The following is a 23,789-nucleotide window of genomic DNA, read 5'->3' as shown; positions in this document are numbered from 1 at the left end:
CATTTTTCACTGCACCCAGGTGCCTGGACTGATCTAACACAAAACAAATGGTTGCTAAAGATTACATCCAGAAGCTATTATATCCTCTCTTTCCTTCCTTCACCAGAGAGGTTAAAGGAACTCCCCTGTGTTCCACCCAGTCCGAGGGAGTATACAGCAGCAGACATTCTAAAACTACTGCAAAAAAAGAGTCGTCCAAGAGGTCCTGACCGAATAAAAAGGATTCAGAACTTATGCTTCATTTTAGTGGGAAAACAAACCGGGACCTGAGTCCCATTTTGGATCTAAGTAAACTGAATTTGTTTTAATGAAAGCAAAATTCCAAATGGTTATAGTCCAGTCCATTTTACCTCTGTTGCAAAAGAATGATGTAATGTGCCCGGGTGACTTAAAGGACTTAAATACTATCACATCAAAATACACAGATGCTCCAGAAGTCATCTGCACTTTTGGCTGGAGCCAGTCACTATCAACTCAGAGCTTTGCCCTTTGGACTCATCACAGCCCCTGGGTTGTTTACCAATTGCAGCTCACCTGAGACTGCAAGGATTCTAGGTGTTTCCATATCAGGATGACTGGCTCTTCACTGCCCCAGCCAGGCATCAACTGCTCCAGACCGTGGTTACTTTTTCAACATTGCCAATCATCTGGGTATTACCATATCTCTGACAAAGTTGAATCTGTCTCTAGTTCAGAGTTTGGGATTTCATCGGGGCTTCCTTGGATACAGTGAATCAGATTGCAGCTCTACCCCCTTTTCGTGTGCAGACATTGAGAGTGCATGTTTGAGCCATCTTAAGCCGGCCTTCCCCTCCTGCGAGACTGATACTTCAGGCTGTCTGATCTGTGGCAGCAACCATTCCCTTAGTCCCATTAGCAATTTTTTTTTTTATGCAAGTTCTTCAATGGACCCTGTCTGTTCAATGGTCTGTTCCCTACCAGCCTCAATCTGCTCCTATCAAATTGACTTCATTTTGCAGAAAGTATCTCCAGTGGTGCTTCTGTCAGACGACATGACGATCGATGGACTTTTACTTCTTTCCCGCTCAGTCACAGTGACCATGGATGCTCCCCAGTTAGGATGTTGGGGGCATTTCAAGGGAAAGATGATCCAAGGCACATGGTCACACTTTAGACACTGGATTGTATATCAACATTCTGGAGATGAAAGCAGTCCTTTTCACGTTGCAGGCCTTTTAGGACGTTCTCCCTCTAGTAACTATTGCAGTCCACACAGACAACATGTCAGTGGTGTGGTACATCAACAGGTAAGGGGAAATCAGCTCTTACCCATTGTATAGAGAGGCCATGAGGGAATGGGGGATGTCTTCTGACCATTTTCTGCTTGCAACTCGCAGACCAGGGGAAATCCATCTTCTGGCAGACAAACTCAGCAGGTCCATTCTGACCCCATGTGAGTGGTCCCTCAACCAGTCAGTAGCGGGCCTGATTTTCAGCCACTGGTGCCAACCCTGCTATGACCTTTTTGTATCCCCCCAGAACAACAAGTGCAGCATCTACTTTGCTCTGATCCCTCCTGTACAGAAAATAAAACATTTGAAGGCCTCAAGTAATCCTCATTTCCCCTACTGGCCTCATCAGATTTGGTCTCACCTGAAATATCCTCCATGGATACTGGAACCCAAACAGGACCTCCTTCACCTGATAGAGGGTTTTCATCCCAATCTAATATCCCTCAAACTGACCACTTGGTTCCTCCACTTCCAGGGATTGTATGAACATCCAGGCTTGCTTCCCCTGTCTGAGGTATTATACTAGCTTCCCAGAAACCAGCTACTGCAAAAGTCTATAGGAGTAAATGGAAGAGATTTGTCTTCTGGGCCTCCAAAGAGAACATTGACTCCAATATCAGCTATCATTCTTTTCCTTGCATCTCCTTTCAAAGAGGGAGCCAGCTTCTCTACTATCAAACTTCATTTGGTAGTCATCTCTCTAATTTCCATTCGGGTAATGTTTTTAGTTCCCCTGCAATCCCCAAATTGTACAAGGCCTTCTTGAAAGGAATATTCTTCATCAGACCTCCAGTTAAAGACCCTTCCTGGCCATGGGATCATACTGCGGTCTTACAAGGCCTAACTCAAAAACCTTTCTAACCAGCTAGTGTTTGTGACTTAAAGTTTCACTCATGGAAGACCATCTTTCTTATCACCATTACTTCAGCAGAAAGAATTTCTGAGATCCAGGTGCTGTCTTGTAAGCTTCTTTACATCATCTTCCATAAAGATAGGGTGGCCCTTTGTACTAATCCCCTCTTTCATGCCCAAGGTAGCTACAGAATCCAGCCTCAACCATTCCATACCACTGCCATTTCTATTTCCAAATTTCTCTAATGAAAGAGAAGGTTTTTACATTTGCTTGATGTTCATAGACCGTTACATTTTTATCTTCATAGAACAAAACCTTTTTGATAATCAGATCAACTGTTTATGTCCTTTTTTTCATAGCCGCCTAGGTCAGGCGGTTTCAAAAGTTACTCTTGCTAAATGGATAACAGACTGTATTACTTTGATTTATGCCAAGAATGAATTAGTTGCCTCGTCCTCCTAAGGCCTGTTCAGCTAGGCCTATGTCCATCTAATCCAGGGTATTTTTAGATGATATCTGTGCTGCAGCCACTTAGTCAAAAAACTCATACCTTTGTCACTCATTACAACATTACTACATGAAAAGAGACATAGAGGAGCTCTCTGAGCATGTAGCCCAGGCCAGTATGACCCTGACCGTGAGTAGCATTTTACCCTCGCCAAGAATGATGCCACAATATGAAGACAAGATGATCAATTTCAACAATTGGCTTAAGTATTGGTGTCATTCAAAAGGGATCCAATGCCTGTCAGCCTGGGATGACATGCTCGACAAGCCACAATGCTTCGCTAGGGACGGCTTGCACCTGTCGCCCCTGGGCTTTCGGATATTGGCAAAGGCTCTTGCTTCCCCCATAGTGCCTCTTTTAGGCAAGGCTCAAAAGACAAACCCACCTCCATAGATATCACAAGGGATAAGAAACTAAGAGTAATGCTACTCAACGCCAGAAGTCTAAACCTCAAGATGCATGCACTCGAAACTCTCCTTAGCATGGAGAGCATCGATATCTGTGCAGTAACAGAAACCTGGTTCAAGGCTCCCGAGAGCACCCCAGCACTACCAGGTTATACCTCATACCATGCTTTTCGGCCCCAAAACTTGGACCGAACCACAAAAGGAGGGGGAGTATCAATATTCGTCAAAGGTACCCACACCTCCAGGTTGGTGGCACAGCACAAAGCATCAGAGACTATCCATGTGCAACTAACAGTGGGTAAAACTGCCTTCCAGTTTATAGCCTGCTACAGACCACCCTCCCAAACCCAGGAACCCAACTTGGCCTTCCTGAGAACACTGGAAAATATGAAGGTCTCTCCAAACACCATTACATTGGGCGACTTCAACTACCCAAACATAGACTGGGAGCATTACTCTAGCTCCAACACCCTAGCCCAAAGGTTCCTAGAATTTATAAACTCAAATGCTATGGAACAACTTGTTACCACTCCCACAAGAGGGGAAAACATACTGGACCTGATCATCACCAACATGGGGACTCTATGCTCCAGACCAGAAGTGTATCCCTCACTGGTAAGATCAGACCATAAACTAATCTCACTGGATATTCACATCCCGACCCCACCCCCTGCCCAGAAAACCACAGTGAAAAACTTCTCTAAAGCAAATTTCACACTCCTCAAAACCGAGGTGGAATCCTTCAAAGCCCCCGAGCCTGTGGAAAATACGGCCCAGACCACAGAATCCTTTATAAACGCATTCTATGAACACCTTCAGGAATGCATGGATCATGCAGTCCCAAATAAAACCAAGACCCAATCCTCCAAAGTTAGACGTCCTGTCTGGTGGACCCCAGCCATAAACAAACTATACAATAGAAGGAGGAAGCTACTACATGATAGAGCAAAATCCCAAAAAGGGAAGGCATCTCTGATCAGTATTAGCAAAAAGCTACGGGCACTCATAAAATCGTCTAAGGCCAGCTTCGAGAGAAAAATTGCACAGTACACTAAGGATAATCACAAGGCTTTCTTCAGTTATGTTAGGAACCTGGGTGGGAATTCCCAGATATGCTCAGAATTACTCCAAAATGACAAAAAAATACATCGAACCCACAGACATTGCCAACATCCAAGCTGACAGGCTCAGTGCAAACTTCTCCTCCCCTCCCCACCAAAAGGGCAAATATCTATCCTAGCAGAGTGCTGCCCCCCTGACATCTCAGGTAAGAGACGCCTTCTCCAAAGCAAAAAACACAGCATCAATGGGACCAGACGGTGTCCCGGGCTGCATCCTACATGAATTCCAAGAAGAGCTAAACCCAAACATAAAACTACTGTTCAATCTCAGCCTTACTACAGGATATGTACCCAAAGAGTGGCGTACAGCAACAGTGGTCCCTCTCCACAAAGGTGGTGCCTCAACGGATCCTGAAAACTATCGCCCCATAAGCCTGACTAGCTTGGTCTGCAAAGCTATGGAAAGGATCATCATGGACCTCATAAATAAAGATATTTGGGCCCTACAGACACTGGATCCTACCCAGTTCGGCTTTGTTAAGGGCAGATCCTGCCTCTTAAACCTGGTAGATTTTTTTGAAACAGTCACCAAGGCCATTGACGAGGGGAAGGTGGTCCACACAGCCTACCTGGACCTCGCAAAAGCCTTTGATACAATACCCCACTCAGGCATTATAGATAAGCTCACCAGCTTAAATATAAACCCCTATGTCACTAGATGGGTTGCAAACTGGCTCAAGGACAGAACCCACATGGTTAGTATTGCTGGAGCCATGTCAGACTCCAAACCAGTTACAAGTGGCATCCCACAAGGCTCAGTCCTGGGACCTCTCTTGTTCGGTATATATTTCTCGGAGGTACAGGCCAACACAGAAGGACTGTGGCTAACCAAGTTCGCAGATGACTGCAAACTGGGCACCATAATCGACTCTCCAGCCGACACAAGCATCCTCCAAAAGGGCCTCATAGAAACAGACAAATGGTGCCAGAGCCATGGCCTCAAGCTAAACGCCAAAAAGTGTATAGTCATCCCCTTTGGCAAAAACAAAGTGCCCACAAATTACCACATAGGTGGTAATCTATTAAATACAGAAGAAGTAATTAGGGACCTGGGGACCCAAGTTGATAGCAATCTCTCATTTGACAACCACGTGGACAAAGTGGTTAGAAAAACATTTTATATAGCCCACCTAATCATGAGGGGATTCACATCTAGATCAGGGGAGGTCATCGTGCCTCTTTACTCATCCCTCATCAGGCCCATAATTGAGTACAATGCCCCTTTTGGGATGTACCTTACCAGACACCTGCAGCAACTGGAAAGACCCCAAAAGTAGCTCACCAAGAGGATCAAAGGGCTCAAACAGATGCCATATGCTGCCCGGTTAAAGAAATTTCAGCTCTACTCATTGGCATATCGCCTGCTCAGAGGCAATCTATGCCTGACGTATAAAGCCATGTCCAACCTGGAATTAATGGGCATGCTGCACCTCAGAAAATCCAAATCCTATCGAGCTACACGCTCAAGAGACTTGAACCTCAACACTGAAATAAATAGGACATGCTGGAGGGACAGATTCATAACCCAGAGGCTCCCTTCACTCTGGAATAAAATCCCAGTCCAGGTTAGGCAGAGTCCCTCATTGACTCTCTTCAAGAGGAATGTTGATGAGTGGATGGGAGATCGTAGGTTTACCCTGGGTATCACGTCTGTGTCACTGTTAGACAGAGGCACAGTATACTAACCTCGAAAAAGGGCATAGCAAAATTAATTTAAAATGGGTGGCGAAAGCCAAACACACTCTGGCTAGGCTTATAAATGCCCTAGAGCAGATAGCCTAGTATGAACCTATGAACAAATTAAACATTGTTTCTAGGAATAAGGCTTCCTTCGGTTCTGCATTGCTCCAGCATATCCTTCCTTGAGGCCACCCAGGAGTTGTATAGCTGGGGACTGTAACCCAGCCGTGAGGAGGAATGAAAGAGACATCAGATTTATAAGTTATGTACTTACAACAACTTGGTATCTGTGTTGTCTTCTTTCATTCCTCCTCACCTTCCCTCCTAGCCACCCCCCTTCCCAGTGCTCTAGAAGACCTGGAGAGAACCTTTTAGGAACTTATGTTCTTGGTTTTTGAGCCTCTGGTTCTTAATTCATACTTCCTTCTATTTTTTTTCTGCACTCTATCAGCTATTTGGGCAGCAAACTTGATCTGGAGTTAGACAGAGAACAGAGCATTATGGGAAGTGGGAGGAGACCTGGATCCTAGTGTAGAAATGTGGCTAAGTCAGATCCGTTACTCAACCATGAGAAGGAATGAAAGAAGACAACACAGATACCAAGTTAAGGTAAGTACATAACTTATAGTTAAACAAAACAATTGCACATTGAAAGCAGACTTACCATGAGCAACAGTGAACTTCTCTTCCCTTGAAACGCATTCATTATGAGTGCATTGAAAATGCATGTGGCTAGTGATGGTTTAAGTGTATCTTGGGCCCGGGGCTGTTTTCAAACAGTTACCCCCCCCCCCCCAGTACACAGTTTTAGGACCATGCATGAGTGTATGTATTTTTTGATTCCCCATCTTGATTGTTTTAGGTTCATAGGTTGATACTAGGCTATCTGTCCTAGGGCATTTATAATCCTAGCCAGAGTGTGTTTGGCTTTTGCCACCCTTTTAGATTAGTTGACTGTGCCTCTATATAGTAGGTCACAGAAGGTAGCCCTTTTAAGGTTAGTTTACTGTACCTCTGTCAAGCAGGGACAGAGAAGAGATCCCAGGGGTAAACTTACGATCTCCCATCTACTCATCAAGATTTCTCTTGAAGAAGGTCAGTGAGGGGCACTGCCTAACATGGATTGGGATTTTGTGAGTGAGTGGAACCTCTGGGATATGAATCTGTGTTTTTTGCTTTGGAGAGGGCAGCTCTCACCTGTACATCTGTGATCCCAGGAAGGCTACACTCAGTTGGGATAGACATTTGCTCTTTTGAGGGGGAAGGGGGGAAGAAGTTTGCACTGAACCTTTCTGCCAGGATGTTGGCAATGTCTCTGGGTTCAGTGTATTTTTTGTCATTTTGCACTAACTCAGCACATATCTGGGAGTTGCCTCCCAGGTTTCTGACATAACTAAAGAAGGCCTTGTGATTATCTTTAGTGTCTTGTGCAATTTTTCTTTCAAAGCTGGCCTTAGATGATTTTATAAGGGATCGTAGTTTCTTGTTAGTACTGATCAGAGACGCCTTCCCTTTTTGGGATTTTGCTCTATCATGTAGTAGCTTTCTCCTTCTGTTGTATAGCTTATTTATGGCCGAGGTCCACCAGACAGGTCTCCTGCCTTTGGAGGAGTGAGTCTTGGTTTTATTTGGGATAGCATGCTGCATGCATTCCTGTGGGTGTCCATAGAATGCTTTTGTAAAGGATTCTGCATTTTGGGCCGTATTTTCCACTGGCCCAGGGGCTTTGAAGGATTCCACCTCGGTTTTGAGAAGTGTGAAGTTTGCTATATTTGTTGTTTAATACAAAAACACTTGTTAGTGTTTGAACATTTTTCCTGTAAGCAGTAAAGCAAAATGTATGAACCAATAATGAGAAAACTATCAATTTCAGAACATTTCAAACATAAAAGCCCACTAATACTGCTGTCATTGTAATCCACCGACATCCATACTTAAGTTATGACCACTTTATCGACTGTATACACATTGCATGTCTGATTGTGATAAAAATGGTCACAGTAAAGTATTCCAGTTTGCTTTGCACAAAGACACAGTAGTCGTTCAAAGATAGAATAATGATATTTTAATTTTATCAGCTCAGCAGGGTCAGTCAGTTTTATCCACAGACATTCCCCAAGCCAAATAATTATAGCTACATTATTGACAGCATCCTTCTCAGATGCCTGTGACAAAAAAATAATACTGACCAAATCACATATTTCAAATTCATTTCACACACTTCACATAAACACACTGTAGCCAAAGTATTCCAACTTAATAGACACACACACACACACACACACACACACACACACACACACACACACACACACACACACACACACACTCTCTCTCTCTCTCTCTCTCTCTCTCTGTCACACACACACACACACGCGCTCTCTCACACACACACTTGCTCTCTCACACACACACACGCACACACACACACACACACACGCGTGCACACACTCTCTCTCACTCATGCACACACACACACACACACACACACACACTCTCTCTCTCTCTCTCTCTCTCTCACACACACACACACACACACACACACACACACACACACACACACACACACACTAGTCCTGCAAAGACCAACCAAAAGCTGTTTAAGTATGACCAGATAATAAGAAAATAGATACTTTCATCCAGAGAGCCCCCCTCTGCCCCCACCAGCAGTTATAGCCACTTTGTATGCCCCCTTTATTGCTATGAAGAAGTAATAAACTACATGTACATTATTGGTAGCTTTGGAATGAACTACCTGAAACCTTATAAAGATCACTTGATTCAGACCATAAGATCCAACCAGGTGTTTCACATGTTAAATAGAAGTGTTATATTAACCACATGAGAACATATACTAAGTCAATATACAGAAACTCTACAAAAAGTAAGTCATATGAATAATTCCATATTAAAGAGAACTATTACTAATTTAGAAGGTGCTGCTGGCAAACAACTGTGCATTTCCGTGCTTCATCTGCAAATATAATGCCTACTGCTCTGAAAGAATTAATTACCTATGTTACATTTAAAAATTGTTGCGCTTATGATATTGCTAGAATATGTCCTGAACTAGAACAGGTGTGCAATAGGGAATGTCTGGGAAACAACAGGTCCATGGCTAGTAAGCATACAGTCCTGGAGACCTTTAAGGAATATAGCCCAAATTCACAATTGCTGTAAAGTTCTGTATGGTTAAATTACTTGCTGAATGTCACACTGTATGTAAATGAAGGTGGAAAGATTCAAACTCTTCCCCTTTGCTACAAGAAGCAGCTCATCAACAAGTTAGAACTTTAGTCCTCTGTGCTAAATACCAGAGTAACAATTTTTAACCAAGTACGGAAATGATTTACAATCCTATCTTGTAGACAAGAATGTGTCACAGTAAAATGACTACAAAACGAATGCTGGAGATGAGATGGTTCTAATCATCACTCCAAACAATGCAGACTGTACAGACTCCTGCAAAGGTACTGCAAAAATATATTACCAAAATGCAACATATTTAAATTATATTGCATGATCTCTGCCTGTTAATGAATGAATTCATTCTTTAGTGCGGTAAGTAAAGTGAAGCTATTAAAGATGATATAAACACTGTAGCAGCTTTTATTCAGCAACCCACAAGTCATACAAAAATTATAAATATCACTGCAAACGACATACTGTTTTTTTTTTTGGGGGGGGGGGGCTTGCATGTTTGAAAGACACCTTCATCTAATTTTTCACCTCATTGTGTCTTCACTCCAGAGTCAACAGAGCTGGACTGTGGACTGTTGGGGCCCATGCAGGGTAATGAATCAGACCTTGCCAGCCGTACCGTACAAATATCCCATTTATTGGCTGTGTTGTCATCCCCCATTACCATACACTGTTTAAAACTGTCAGTGTACTTACTGTTATACTTCTTTACTTGTAGAAGTATGTCAGAGATTTAAATTTCTTCTAAAACTTTTATTTCATATTTTATATAAAAAAACACTGACCGTTGTTTTCTAAACAGAGCAGTCCTGCATTGAAAACAAACTTGGCATAAAAGACAGTAAGTTTCTCTTCCCTTGAAACTCACATTTAGTGACATTACATATGGCAACTCATTAACTACAAGAGATGTGGTGGGATTTATACTCAAGTAGCATGTAGTGAAGTTCTTATTAGTGTCTATTTGAAGGGTGCAGAAATTCAAAAGACAAATATGTTAACACATTTACAAACAGCCTTGGAGAGCCCACTAGACACGTGTCCCTTTTCAGGAGCAGCCCAGGAGTACTGTCTGGTGAAGTAGTTTGGCAGAGTGACACAGAAGACAATGAAGGCTGAGGGAATCAAACCATGTACTACGGGAACCAGCTTTTTAGAGCTCATAGCTCGACTCTTCTGCAGTAAGTGCTAGACAAACTGTTGTAGCTAATACATGGTGTATTTCACATGTGTGTGCCTGTAGAAAACAAGCTTAATTTGTGTTATTCAAAGTTAAATTTTTAACTCAGACTTCATACTGTCCATTTTATTCAGAGCTAAATAATAAACACACTGTCAACATTCACCAGAACAAGTACACCAAAGATCACATCCAAAGAACGTGGCCCATATGATAATGCTGCTGTTTTGTTACTAGGATTGCAGTCCAGGGGACAATCGAGGAGCCTATCTCAAATTTTAAGTTGACCCAAAGCAGTGTGTAGTAAGTGACTTGCTCAAAGACAGGGCATAAATCTCTGCAAGACTAAAGATGGATAATAGCAGAGCTAAATTATTTAAAATATTAATAGAACAACAGGTCTTGCATCCTCGTTGATTTACCAAAGCAAAAAAAAAAAGTTCATGGAGGTCTAGCAGATGGTGTGGATGACTAAAAGCTCTTGTCACCTACAGCTAAGGTACAGGGTTGACTCTGTACAAGTCTTTTAACTAGAGAGCACACCCTTACTAGGGCATTTTTCACACACACATGCCTATAAACTGATAGTCACACTGGAGCCCATGAACAGATGCACAAAAAAACATTCCTGCTACTGTAAAATGTAATATGAAACTCGCTCAAACCCTGAATGGTACCTGGATGAATGCACAAAAAAAAATAAAATACACTTAGCTTGTGTCATTGCTGTTATCGGTCTCCTATTTCACAATATAGCAGAAGAGGTACCTGGAATGGCCATTGTTGTGCTCCATAGTTCAAAAATCACATGTTAATTAACTCATTTGCTCAGTATCCCAGCTCCGTTGACTCAAAGCATATGTCAAAGGAAGTAGGGGATGTGGAGCAAATGAGATGCATCAAGCAGGAAATCCTATGTCTGTTTAAAGAGCAGTCCAATTTGTGTGTGTTTTTTTTGTGGCTGGTTGCTGCAGTCAACATCAGGCTCTAGGCAGATACTTGGGTCACCTTTTCTGACCCTGTGAAAAGTTTAAGGTGGATACTAGGGATATGTTAAATGTTAGAGTTATGTTTTATAAAAACATGGAAGGTTTGCATGAAATAGGATACGTTTAGTTGTTAAAGTGATAGGCAGTGGAAGTATTAGGTTGGGATTAGTTTGTGATAGTATTGTGGGCAGAAAGGCATTATTAATTAGATAATTAAGTTCTACAGTTAAGGGTTAGTACTAGACTAATTGAGTTTAGTATAATTTATATCAATCTACCTGGTTCCAGACAACACTTTCTTTCTCATTTAAAGAGATAACCGGTCTTAAAGGAATGTAGAATGCCGTCAGTCATAAAATCTTACATGACCAAAAGGAAAACTGACATTGCATTCCTTGTATATATCCTAATTGGCCAAGATTACACTATAATAAATGGGAACAAAGTAACAAAGTTAAGACCAATGTCTCTGCCCCCCCCCCCCCCCCCCACACACACACACACAGAAGCCAATGGTTCTATATTCTCTGGCTGGCTTGTAAGTGAGGCTTATCTTATTCTCCTTTCAAGTACACTTGTCAACAGTGCCTCCCACATCACTTCTGTTCCTCAAGTCTCCTTGTTCACTTTCCCTTTTCTAAGATGAATTTTATGACTGAAATTCATAGATGAAGCTGGAATATTTTTTTTTTCATTTGTTAACTAGATAGGCTGACCACGGCGGCCACGGTGGTGCAGTGGTTAGCATGCAAGAGCCTCTCGGTTTCTCCCGTTCGATCCTCGGCCCTCGGGCTGCCTGTCTCTGTCTCAAGCATGTCCTCCTGCTGTGGTTGGGTTCCCTCCGTTTCCTCTCGGTGCCCCCTCCCACATCCACATGCTGCAGGTGGATTGGATTGACACTTAAAATTGGCCCCTGGTGTGGTGGTGTGCCTGCTGTGCTGGAAGGAAGGGGCGGGCGGGCCGGGCTTGCAGCACACAAACTCCACTGCCATTCCAATGAGGAACCGGGGACAAGGTGATCCTGGGAAACCCGGAAAGAAAAAAAGCCGAAAGAAGAAGAAGAAGAACTAGATAGGCTGACTATGCACAAGTGCCTTTTTGTTTTTGCTCAGAGCTTTACAGTGTTCAGGTGCAAAATGAAGACAACAGATGTAGTGGTACAGGATGAAACTGTTGCATTAGTTACTTTTATTTATTTCTTTACTTTATTAATTTACTTTGTCTGTCTCTCTGCGGTGGTGGTGCTGCGGTAGCATTGTCGCCTCACAGTAAGACGTCCTGTTCGATTCTCAGCTAAAGTGTCTTCTGTGTGGAGACATGCATGAATGGGCGTACCTTCGTTGAAGGTTGTGCATCAGGGCGGGCAACTCGGCATGTAAAAATCTACTGCCAATCATTAGCGGACCGGAGTTCCGCTGTGGCGACCTCTAACCGGGAAAAGCCGAAAGACGCAACATTAATTTACTTTGTCGATCTGAATAATCTGACTGAGTAGGACCATTTTCAGAGTAGCCTTGTGGAGCCAAACCTCCATAATATTGAGAATGAGCAATTTAATCAAAAAAAAAAAAAAACAGGTATTGCAGTGTTTCAGTGTAGTAATTTGTGCAGGCATATATATGCTTACATTCCCTCATATAGTATGAATTACTTGGGTGATGTTTGAAGGTATAACTCAGTAAAATATGGGATTTGTGCCATATAGAAAAGGAAAAGAAAATGTTGGAGTAAAATAACTACTGCAGAGAGTTTCAGTGCCAGATGAAACTAAAATGTTCTGTTAAGGGTGTTCTGAATGAGGTTGTGTTGGTTTTATCTTTTATGTTTATGAGTAAGTTTTCATGTTTTGGAAATAATAGAGAAGTAGGAGAGAAGTAGAGAAGTAGGAGTCAAACCCGTGGTGGTGGTGCTGCGGTAGCGTTGTCGCCTCACAGTAAGATGCTGTCCGGTTCGATTCTCAGCTAGAGCATCTTCTGCGTGGAGACATGTGTGAATGGGCATACCTTCGTTGAAGGTTGTGCGTCAGGCCTGGCAAGCCGGTATGTAAAAATCAACTGCCAATCATTAGCGGACCGGAGTTCCGCTGTGGTGACCCCCTGGCCGGGAAAAGCCGAAAGACACAAACAAAGAGAAGTAGGAGTCATGTGTCTGTTATTAATGGCTACAGTCTGATGAGGAACTTGTTTCAGAACCTATGAGAATTTAATTATTTTTTTCATGATAATAAGGGTTGGAGGAGAGAGTGTTTCATTAGGGTAGTGCTGTATTATATGGGCTACCTTTAGAGTTGAGTGGACTTGTTTATTGAGTTTGTGCTATCTAGCTGATGCATAGGGGTGAGATTATGCCGCAGTGATAGGAGGCAAATAAGGGAAACTGTGGTAGGCCTGTTTGATTTTAAATTCAGTAGAACTATATAAAAAGATGGGTAGTAGAAAACTTGCATATATAGCTGATCTGGTCTGAGGGGATGAGACAGTGTTAAGCACAAATAAGAGATTCTAATTTACACATATATCGCTGGATAATGTGATTACCAGATTGTAGTAGAGGGCCAAAAATGATTCCAAGTAACTTAAATGTTAGGGATGTATTCTGAGGGAGGTTGATGTTTCGAACAACAATAAAGACTCAGAAAACACCAGAGTTTTAATGTGCAACACTTTTGGGTTAATACCCTTCTTCAGTGAAGTGAGTCTTTGTTGTTCATCGGATATTTTGGATTACTATTGACTTGGTTCACCGCAGTATTTGATCTAATTTTTTTGTTGTTTATCTCTTGGAGGTTGATCTTTCCCATTACGATTAGCCTTGTAGAGTTGAGGGAAAGGGTTGAACTTGGGAAGAAGAGCATGACTTTGGTTTTACTATGGTTTAATTTTAGACCTGACTGTTGTGCCCATGTTTGCATGGATTATGAGTATTAACTCTGAAGCCTAGTAAGTGGTACTATTAACTATATACTGCACAGTTGAGACAGGTTGTCCGGTGTTAAGCATGTCATCTAGTAATATAGTTAATAGGTGGTGATCTCAGGCTCAGATTACAAGATTTTATTATAACATTTTATGGATTGTGTGTAGTTGGCTAGGTAGCTAAAGAACCATACTGTTGTCAGAAGTTCTGTTTAATTTGGGCAGAGAGGAGGTCAGGAGGCTGTTTGACCATATCAAAAGCATTTTTAAGTAGAGAACAATGAAACTTGTATAATTTCAATTTATTCAGATTTTGCCTGATGTGATTGGTTCAAGCTAGTAAGACTACTTCTGTAGAATGTCATGAAATGCTCAAGGGTCATAATTGCAATCCTCAGAGCAACACTCTCTTGTTTAGTACATACCAAATACCACCACTTTTTTGGAATTTGACGTCCATAGATCCTCTCATAATTGAGTTTCTAGATGTAACATTATTAGTGGATGATCAAGGAAGATTTAATACATGGATACATAAAAAGGACTGTTGGAAAAAACACCTTCTGCATAGGACAAGTATGCATTCTGTGCATGCATACCTGCAGATTATCAAGGGACAGCTACTTGCATAACTCCAGATTATGTACAGATGAAGAAGTTTATATGAAGGAAACTGAGCAGTTAGTGAAACGTCTTCATGTTCTTGGTTATAGACAACAAGAGGTTCAACAGGAACTCACTACCACTAGCAATATGAGAAGAACAAGAGGACATCTTTACTTTTCAGAGAATACCGCATCAGAACCAAACCTGTCCCATACCACAGCAAGATAGCAGTAAAACTGGTCTAAGATGCCTGCTTACATATAGCAGTGATGTGTCACAGATTTGTGAGATTATTAAGAAGAATTGGCACATAGTAACAATGACAAAATAAAGGGTCATAGTGGGTAAAGTTCAGAGGTTTTGCTTTAAAATAACATAAATATGAAGAGACTCCTCTTATAAGGATTGGGTTCCATCAAAGAAAACAACCTTGAAGAATGGGACTTTTACTGCAGGAAATGTAGGGCATGTGTTTCAATTAACAATAGTAATTCTTTTAGACATCCTGTTACTAAAGGCTATATCGGCTGAAAACCTATTCAGATTGTAACACCAAAAGTATTATTTATGTAGCTACTTGCACCCTCTGTAATGGATTTTATGTTGGTAAGACTAATCGGCAGTTCAAAGATAGAATTCTACGTCACCTCAGTGACATTAGGCTAAGAAAGGACACCAATACTTTGTCTAAACATATCTTAGAGAATGTACAATACAAGTTTATATTTATGGCATCAGAATTGGTACATGATCATCTTTGGAGTGGTGATTTGTATAGTAAAACAGAGGTTTTGGAGAGCTAATGGATTTATGATTTGCAGGCTGATCAACTCCCTGGATTGAATAGGATGATTCCTTTGAAGCCACTGTTGAAATGGAGGAGACTTCCTAGATAAAATTTTAAATTTAAATTTTAATTGGTTGCTTTTTGCTTCAAAGGGGAGGAGTACTGGCATTAATGTAGTATTTGTTGAAAGGGAGGAGACTTTGTAGATGAGTTTTAATTGGCTACTCTTTGCTTTAAAGGGGAAGAGTACTGGCAGTAATGCAGGATCTGATGAAGGCTCTATGAGTTGAAAGCACGTACTCCTGTTTTTATGCCGTTTTATAAGTCAATAAATGTTTCTCCGTGGTGGCCTAGCTCTGCTTTTCTAAATATTTTTGTTTGGTTGAGCAGCCTTTGGCGATCTGGAGTTTTTATATAGATGTTCTTCGTGTTTCACTGTTGTAGTCATCACATTTGGGTTATCTGCTTGCAATAGCCCTCAGTCGGCCTGATTACCAAAGTCTTGGGTCCTGCATCGGTTGCTGTCTCTTCTTCCATGAAGTCAGGTCGTCAGGGGGTATAAAACATGCAGCTGACACCATTACCCCAGTCTTTCTTGCCATGCGGTGCCCGAAGCAGAAGCAGTTTGCAGGTGCCGGTCGGCCGACTCCTGAAATTTTCATTTTTGAGTTTCAGAACCAAAGTCTTCAACTAAAAGCTAAGTACCCCATTGGGGAAACTTTTTCTTGCTCTAAACCAATGTCAGTAAAAGTAAATAATTGCATTAGTTGGGGAAAGCAAATACCTCATAAAGATTTTCATTCGTACTGTATTCCATGCCTAGGCCCTGACCACGGCATACCTCGCTGTCGGTTTTGTGCCTTATTTAAACCACGAACTATCCATCGTCGGTATATTTTCACTTCTAAATATTTTGGTGCTTGGTTCAATTATCCTGATAGGTGTTCGGTAAGCCATCTGACTACCAACATTCCGAAAAAACACAAAGATAAAGACAGAGACAGGTCGCCTAGGTCCAAAGCTGCTGACGATGCTTCTAAGCCAGTCATCAGTTTGCCAGTACTCAGTGAGGCACTTTCACAGCCACTGATACCGCTACTTCAGATTCGCAGGCCTCTACTGAGACCCATTCGGAGTCCAGTATGCTGCGAGATGCTTCAATTGTGGAACCTGTGGATGTCTCTACCTTGAATGGGTCCGGAGCCGCTGTGCAGGCACCGGCTTCTGAGGGTGTATTCAGGCCTACTGACTTGCGATGCCATCTTCTTCTTCAAGGCCTAAAACTCGAACCACGCCTAGAAACCTGATGCACAGACTGCATGGTCAGGCCTCTATGCCTAAAAAACAAATGATAATGGCTGAAGACCTTATTACTTTGATCAGGGGAAGCCAGCCTTCCCCCTCTAAGAGACCTAGGACTGAGTTTGCTTATGATACTTCTGACCAGGATTCTGAATTTTCTGTTTCATCTGATGACCAGGATTTACCCTTATCTACCTATGAGGATTCTGATGCTGAGGACTCTATTCCCTCTGCTTCCCCCCAGAGGATTTCTCTTTTGGCGAACCTTTGCTTACTCTCAGAGAGCATTTTCGTTGGGAAAGTCAGGATTTCTCTGATTCTAAAAAGAGGCTTAGGGATTTCTTACTCCTGTCCCAGCACAGGCCTTTAGCCATACCTCCTGTACTAGACATTGTTGATGATGCCTTTTCGGAATCTAGCTTGGCCCCTGACTCTCTACCTCCTGCTCCCAGAAAACCTGATAGATATTACAGGATCCCTGACTCTCACAAGTTCCTTTTTAAAAATCCTACTGCGGATCCTGATACCATTTCACAGGGACCCAAGGGCATTAAAGCTACTACTGCCAAAAATCCTACCCCCTCTGATAGAGACTCCAGGGCGCTGGATAGATTGGGTAAAAAGGTATACACTTCTGCAAATTTGGCCATTAGAGCCTTAAACTGCCATTTTCATATGTTAAAGTATCCGCAGCATATTATTGGATTGCTTAAACAGAAAATGAGGTTGATTCCTGATTGTGCTGAAAATAAGGATTTACAGGATTTACTGCATTCAGCTGAACAAGTTGGAAAACATACTTTGCAATGTGGTTTTCATTCACTAGAGGCATCTTGCAGGGCTGCAGTAACTGCATCTGTACTTAGAAGGCATGCTTGGTTTAAGGAGCAGTCCTTGCCAGATCATGTTAAAGCGAAATTACTGGATGCTCCCTTAAACCAGAACCACCTGTTTGGCAACAAGGCAGAAGAAGTTTTTAAAAAGATGGAGGAAAAAGCTAAATCTATGCAAACTGTAAAGATTTTTTACAAGTACAACCTCCCAAGGTTTAGTAGGCATTGGCCTTCCAAGAATTGGTCCTTTCCTGCCTCTTCCAGACCTTCTCAGTCCAAACCCAGATCCAGCAGAGCTCCCCAGGCTTCAGTCCCAGGGTACGCACAGGACTAAGCGGTGGGGGGCCTCCACTTTCAAATCTGGGAGTAATAAAACTCCCCCCTATGGTAAACGGTCTCAATTACTTATTTTTAAATCTTCCAAGCACTTCTCAACTGACTGCCCCTTTGGGGGGAAAGATTGCTCTTCATGCAAAGAACTGGGAGCTCATTACCCAGGACAAAAGGGTTTTAAATAGTGTCCCAGGGATACAGATTCCACTTCCACACGTTACCAACACCAAGCGGGTGGCCAGATCTACCCCTAAATCAGTGGGCAGAGGCCCAAAAGCAAGTACTTTCTCTCTTAAGCATAGGGGCTATTCAATTGGCACCAGAAGAGGAAAAGGGACAAGGTTTCTACTCGAGAATTTTCTTGGTACCCAGATAGGACAATTCATGGTGTCCTATCCTGGACCTGTCTACTCTAAACACCTTTTTGGTGATTCCAAAATTCAACATGCTGACTCTTCACCAGTTGCTCCCTATGCTAGGCAAGGATGCCTGCTTGGCAACACTAGATTTAAAGGAAGCATACCTGCACATCCCAATCAGGGAATCTTGCAGAAGATACCTATGCTTCAAAGCCGGCTACACGCACTATCAGTTCTCTGCACTGCCCTTTGGCTTATCTACTGCGCTCAGGGTATTCTCAAAGTGCCTAGCTCCAGTCATTGCATTTTGTAGGCAAAGAAATATTCAAATGTACCCATACCTGGACGATTGTCTATTTCAGGCAGAAAGCCAGGACATACTTTTGAGTCATCTGGCCTTTGTACAAAGGGTGCTAACTTGTCTGGGGTACACCATAAACAAAAAGAAATTACACCTGGTACCCTGTCAACAAATTATATTCCTGGGAGCAAGCTTGAATACAACTTCCCAGATGGCTTTCCTCATGCCAGAGAAACAAATTCATGTCACAACCTACTTCAAACAAGTGGCCACAAAAACCCTGCTATCTGCAAGGCAAATACCACAAGCATTAGGGTTCGGCCTGCCACCAAAACAAGAGACTACCATTCACACTATGCCGTTGCCACCCAAACCCTAACAGACACATCAGACTATGCATGGGGGGCTCACCTGGCTGGGAAGTGCATTCAGGGCAAGTGGAACTCAAGTCAAATGCACCTGCATATCAATCAAAAAAAAAAGTTAGCTGTACAGAATTCTCTGACAGCCTTCAAGGGCCACATTCTTCCAGGACAATTAATGGTAAAGCCGGACAACACCACTTTTATGTGGTACATAAACAAGCAGCGGGGTACATATTCTTATCCCCTCTGCAGACTAGCCATGGCATTGTGGAACACAGCCCTGAGCTACCAAGTGCATCTACAAGCTCAGTTCCTGCCAGGAAAACTAAACACACTGGCAGATGAACTAAGCAGAAACCTCATGGACCCACATGAGTGGAAACTGGAACCAAGGATTTTCAACATGTTGACAAGCAAATGGGGGGAGCCCAGATATAGACCTGTTTGCCTCCCCCCTAGAACTATCAGTTGGACAAATTTTACACAAGGACTCCCCACAATAAGCTTGGAAAGTGGATGCTCTGTCCTTCAGCTGCAAACACCTATCATTTTATGCCTTTCCTCCTCTGCCTCTGCTCTCCAGGGTACTGCTAAAGATCAAACAGGACAAACCAAGGACAATTTTGATTGCACTAGACTGGCTACGCCAACACTGGTACCCCCCTCTTGCGCAGAGTGTCACTGTTGGTCCCATGGCACCTGCCTCAGACTCCTACCCTATTGTCTCAGCAGGAGAACCAGATTCTGCACCCTCAGCTTCACACACTGAACCTAGCAGCCTGGCTAAGTACCCAATCTCTCCTTTACCATCCCTCAGTAAACCAGTGATGGATATCATTTTTAGAGGCAAGCAGGCCTAGTACTAGAAAATCTTATGCTGAAAAATGGAAAATATTCTGTGCCTGGAACCAATCTCAAGGGATGAGCACAGCAGTGCCCAATTTACCTCAGATTTTACAATATTTAACTGAGACGCTTCACAAGGGCCTGTCTTTCTCCTCCATCAAAATCCACACCTCAGCTATTTCAGCTCATTATAACACAGAACCTCCCCTCTTCTCTCATCCACTACTCAAGCAGTTCCTCAGTGGGGCCAGAAATTTACGACCACCCAGGAGAGCTCCAACTCCAGCGTGGGACCTTAACTTTGTATTGGAGAAACTCACTCTTCCTCCTTTCGAGCCAGCTGCTACTGTGCAGACTTAAAATTCCTTTCTTGGAAAATAGCTTTCCTTTTAGCAATCACTTCAGCAAGAAGGGTATCTGAATTATAGGCCCTTATGGCAGTGGAAACTTTCATCATCTTTCATGCGGACAGGGTATCCCTCAGGACCAATCCCTCCTTCATGCCCAGGGTGGTATCCAGTGTGGCCCTTAATCAGTCCATTCATTTGCCAACCTTCTTTCCTAATCCACAGATGTGCACAGACAACTTAGATTCTACTTGGACAGGACTAAACCTCAAAGGAAATCTAAACAACTGCTGGTGGCATTTGCTGCAGGAGCAGAGGGGAAGGCTATTTCAAAGCAAACCGTTTCCAAATGGATAGGCCATTGCATTCATTTCTGCTACAAGCACCATGGAAAACCTACCCCACAGGGGATCAGACCCCACTCAACCAGGGCTGCATTTACCTCTACAGCCTTTCTCAGAGGCATCCCTACCAGGGACATCCTAGAACCTGCTACCTGGAGTTCTGTACATACTTTAACCAAGCATTACCATCTGCCAATTTTCTCCAAATCCAGAGCTGGCTTTGCCACTGCAGTCTTGCAGGGCCTTATAGCTGGTCCTAATGCTATCTAAATTCCTCCTACCATCCTTAGCTTTGGGAATCTACCCAAATGTGATGACTGCAACAGTGAAACACGAAGAACATAGTACAGTTGTGTACACTTACCATAAATGTGGTTGTTTGAGTGTATTCACTGTCGCAGTCCTGGTTACCTTCCCTCCAGCCCCCTTTCTTCTTTTGGCTATACCTCTACTCTCCTTTACTATGCTCAGAAAGCTTTTTGGTGTGTTTGCTTTTTTGTTGGAGGTATATCCTTGTTTATTTATAGATTTAATTGCGTCCCATTAGGGGGGGCACCTGACATCTGGGGCAAGAAAAACTGATGTAATGGTGTCGGCAGCATGTTTTATACCCCTGACGTCACGGAAGAAGGGACAGCAACCGACACAGGACCCAAGACTTCGTTAATCAGGCCGACTGAGGGCTACTGCAAGCAGATAACCCAAATGTGATGACTGCAACAGTGAATACACTTGAACATCTACATTTATGGTAAGTGTACACAACTGTACATTCTGCAAACATTTATATATGGTAATGTCCAGTGTCATGTCACTTATCTGTGTCATTGATAGCATGTTGTACAGGGGAGAGGGCGGTTGCCAGATACTGAAGGACTAATGCAAATTGAATTTCAGTTGGCACATGTAGGTCATGTTCTACTAGAGCTGCTGGTTGTTTAACAAATATCTTTGGCTCAAGATTTATGTGACGCTATAATCTAGACTTCCACCCCCCATATTCTCTCATTCACAGAAAGCTACAAGCTGTGCCTTTCCGGGCTTACCTTTCAACAGCTTTGCTCATAAATTTTGGACCGTGCCATAAAAAATGAAAGGAGGATAGAGGCCCAAAATCAGGGATGATTTTAAATATTGGTTGTATAAAAGTTGAAAGTTAATAGAATAACGTGTTTTACATTAACGTGCATTTTCTGAAGGATATGAAGTCTGAAACTTAGATGTCTTTCATTACTCAGTGACCTCAATCCTCTGATTTGACAGAAAACTACACATTCTGTGAGGAACATACCAAAGACAGGAGAAAAAGTAGACGTTCTGCAAAGTCCTGCACATTTGACAGGCTTGTTTCCAGGGGTACGTCCAGAGTTTAGTTGCACAGCTGTGCAGTGGAATCCTGCCTTAGCATTTAGATGAAATCCAGTAATATTGCTTGAGTTCTGACAACTCGTCAAGAGTGCTGCTGGTGATGTGAAAGAAAGATATTACCATTGTGTGTGAAACTAACTAGATCTTTGTGAGTGAAGCTTTTTCAGCAGAACTTGCACCTTCCCACTGTTTACCCCAATTGTGTTTATTTTTCTTTTTTATAGCTTATCTGCAGAAAGCTACATATAGCTTTGTTTGCTTCATGCAACAGTAGTCTGACTGCATTTAATTATAAATTTCTCACAAAAACTGAGGAAGGTGCAAGGAAATCTAACTTCTGTATAGTGTACATACCAGTAGTCGTTGAAGCAGATGTTAAAAGTACATGAGTGGGATCTCTGTATGGAACAAAAAAAGGCTGGATAATAGCTGAAGGAGATGAGTATAAACCTGTCTGTTTTACTACAGAAAGAGACAGACTCTGGAAGATCTTTTATGGTGAGTACTTTACGTAACTGTGATTGAGTACATGAAACATGAAGGCACTGTTTGATAATTGTTTTTGTTTCAGGTTCATTCCTGGCAAAACTAAGTCAAGTCTATTCTTTAGTATTTCCTTTCTGAAGATGACTTTTACAAAGGGCAGCAGCAAAGAACTATCACAGCTAATCCAGCATGGTTAATGATTCCTACATAATCAGATGTTGTATGGGTTCATTTTTTCCAGTCAGTGAGATAAACCAAGAAAAATTAGGGCTGCCAATAAACTAGAAGTGAATTTCACTGAACTTTGCTACACATAGCAAACCTCAAATTGTTTTTATTCTTGTCTTGTTGTTGGGTCTTATTCTGAGAAATGAAGTAAATGAAACCGTATGTCTGGGCGTATGCCATGACATTTGAATAGTAGTATTGAATTTGTTAGTTTTCTGTTGCTGCCCTTTGTACTTTTATTTCTCGGTTCTGTGTTAACTACATTAGTTGCACTTTATCCCATTAAATGTTTGCAAAAGGTTGTTCATAGCAAAGGGTAAAGTTTGCACTGCAACATCTTTGAAGGTTATTGCTGAAATATTGGACATGTGCCATAGTATTTTTGCACAGTGTACTTGAAAACCTGTCTGTGGAAATATATTTATAGATTTTATGTGCTGTATTTCAGATTTGTCCAGTTCTCCACCAGGTCCTTATGGCCAGGAAACGTACACCTTTAAACCAGAGGAAAGGTTTAAATCTCCACCAATTCTGCCCCCTCATCTTCTACAGGTTATCCTTAATAAAGATACGAATATCTCAGTAAGTTTTTCTACATAGGCCAGAATTAACTTGCACCTTTTTATGAGAATTCTGCTTCTTCTTGTGTTTTGATTTCACTGTTGTTGTTTTTTTTTTCCCCGTTCTTTGGTTAATCAGGTAAGGTAACAAATTGCCTTGTTTTGGGGACCAGTGGCCCATTCTTTGGTTTAGTTACTTGCCCACACTCACATGTTAAGCAGGAAAAGACTGCAGGCATCAAACTGAGAGCTGCATCTACATTTGGTAACCTTGAACAACATCCAAAATGGAAAAAAAATCCTTGGATCTTGATCACCCTGTAGAAGTAATTTAATTGGATTTGTAGTAGCTTCATGACAATTTATTCTCACAGCCATCAGCACTTTGCTAGTACTCACCCTTAGGCTATAACCCCTTTCTCAAAGAGGGTTAAGCTTCTTAGTCCTGAGGTAAATTCAAGGGTATCCATCCAGTTGTCTGAGTTCCCTTTGAAGGTTGAATGTGCATCTCACTGCTTAAACTGCAGGGGTAACTTATTCTGACATGAAGAGACACTGCATAATAATGGTCTCTCTATCGCATTCAGTTTAACTGTTGGTGAATTAAGTACATCATT

General features: G+C 42.3%; 1 protein-coding gene across 1 annotated transcript in view; it reads left to right on the top strand.

Moving 5' to 3' along the window:
- The window catches only part of LOC122814153 (5'-AMP-activated protein kinase subunit beta-2-like), a 198,972-nt gene that overhangs the window by 56,798 nt on the left and 118,385 nt on the right, over positions 1–23,789 (top strand). Inside the window, exon 3 of the mRNA XM_044086766.1 lies at positions 23,061–23,194. Within this exon, the coding sequence (XP_043942701.1) occupies positions 23,061–23,194 (134 nt within the window). The remainder of the gene's footprint in view (positions 1–23,060; positions 23,195–23,789) is intronic.

The sequence above is a fragment of the Protopterus annectens genome, chromosome 10.part0 (genome assembly GCF_019279795.1).
Source record: "Protopterus annectens isolate FY-2018-M chromosome 10.part0, PAN1.0, whole genome shotgun sequence".
Classification (NCBI taxonomy): Eukaryota; Metazoa; Chordata; order Ceratodontiformes; family Protopteridae; genus Protopterus; species Protopterus annectens.
Note: the sequence above shows the minus strand (reverse complement) of the source record. Positions and strands in the feature narration are given on the sequence as shown.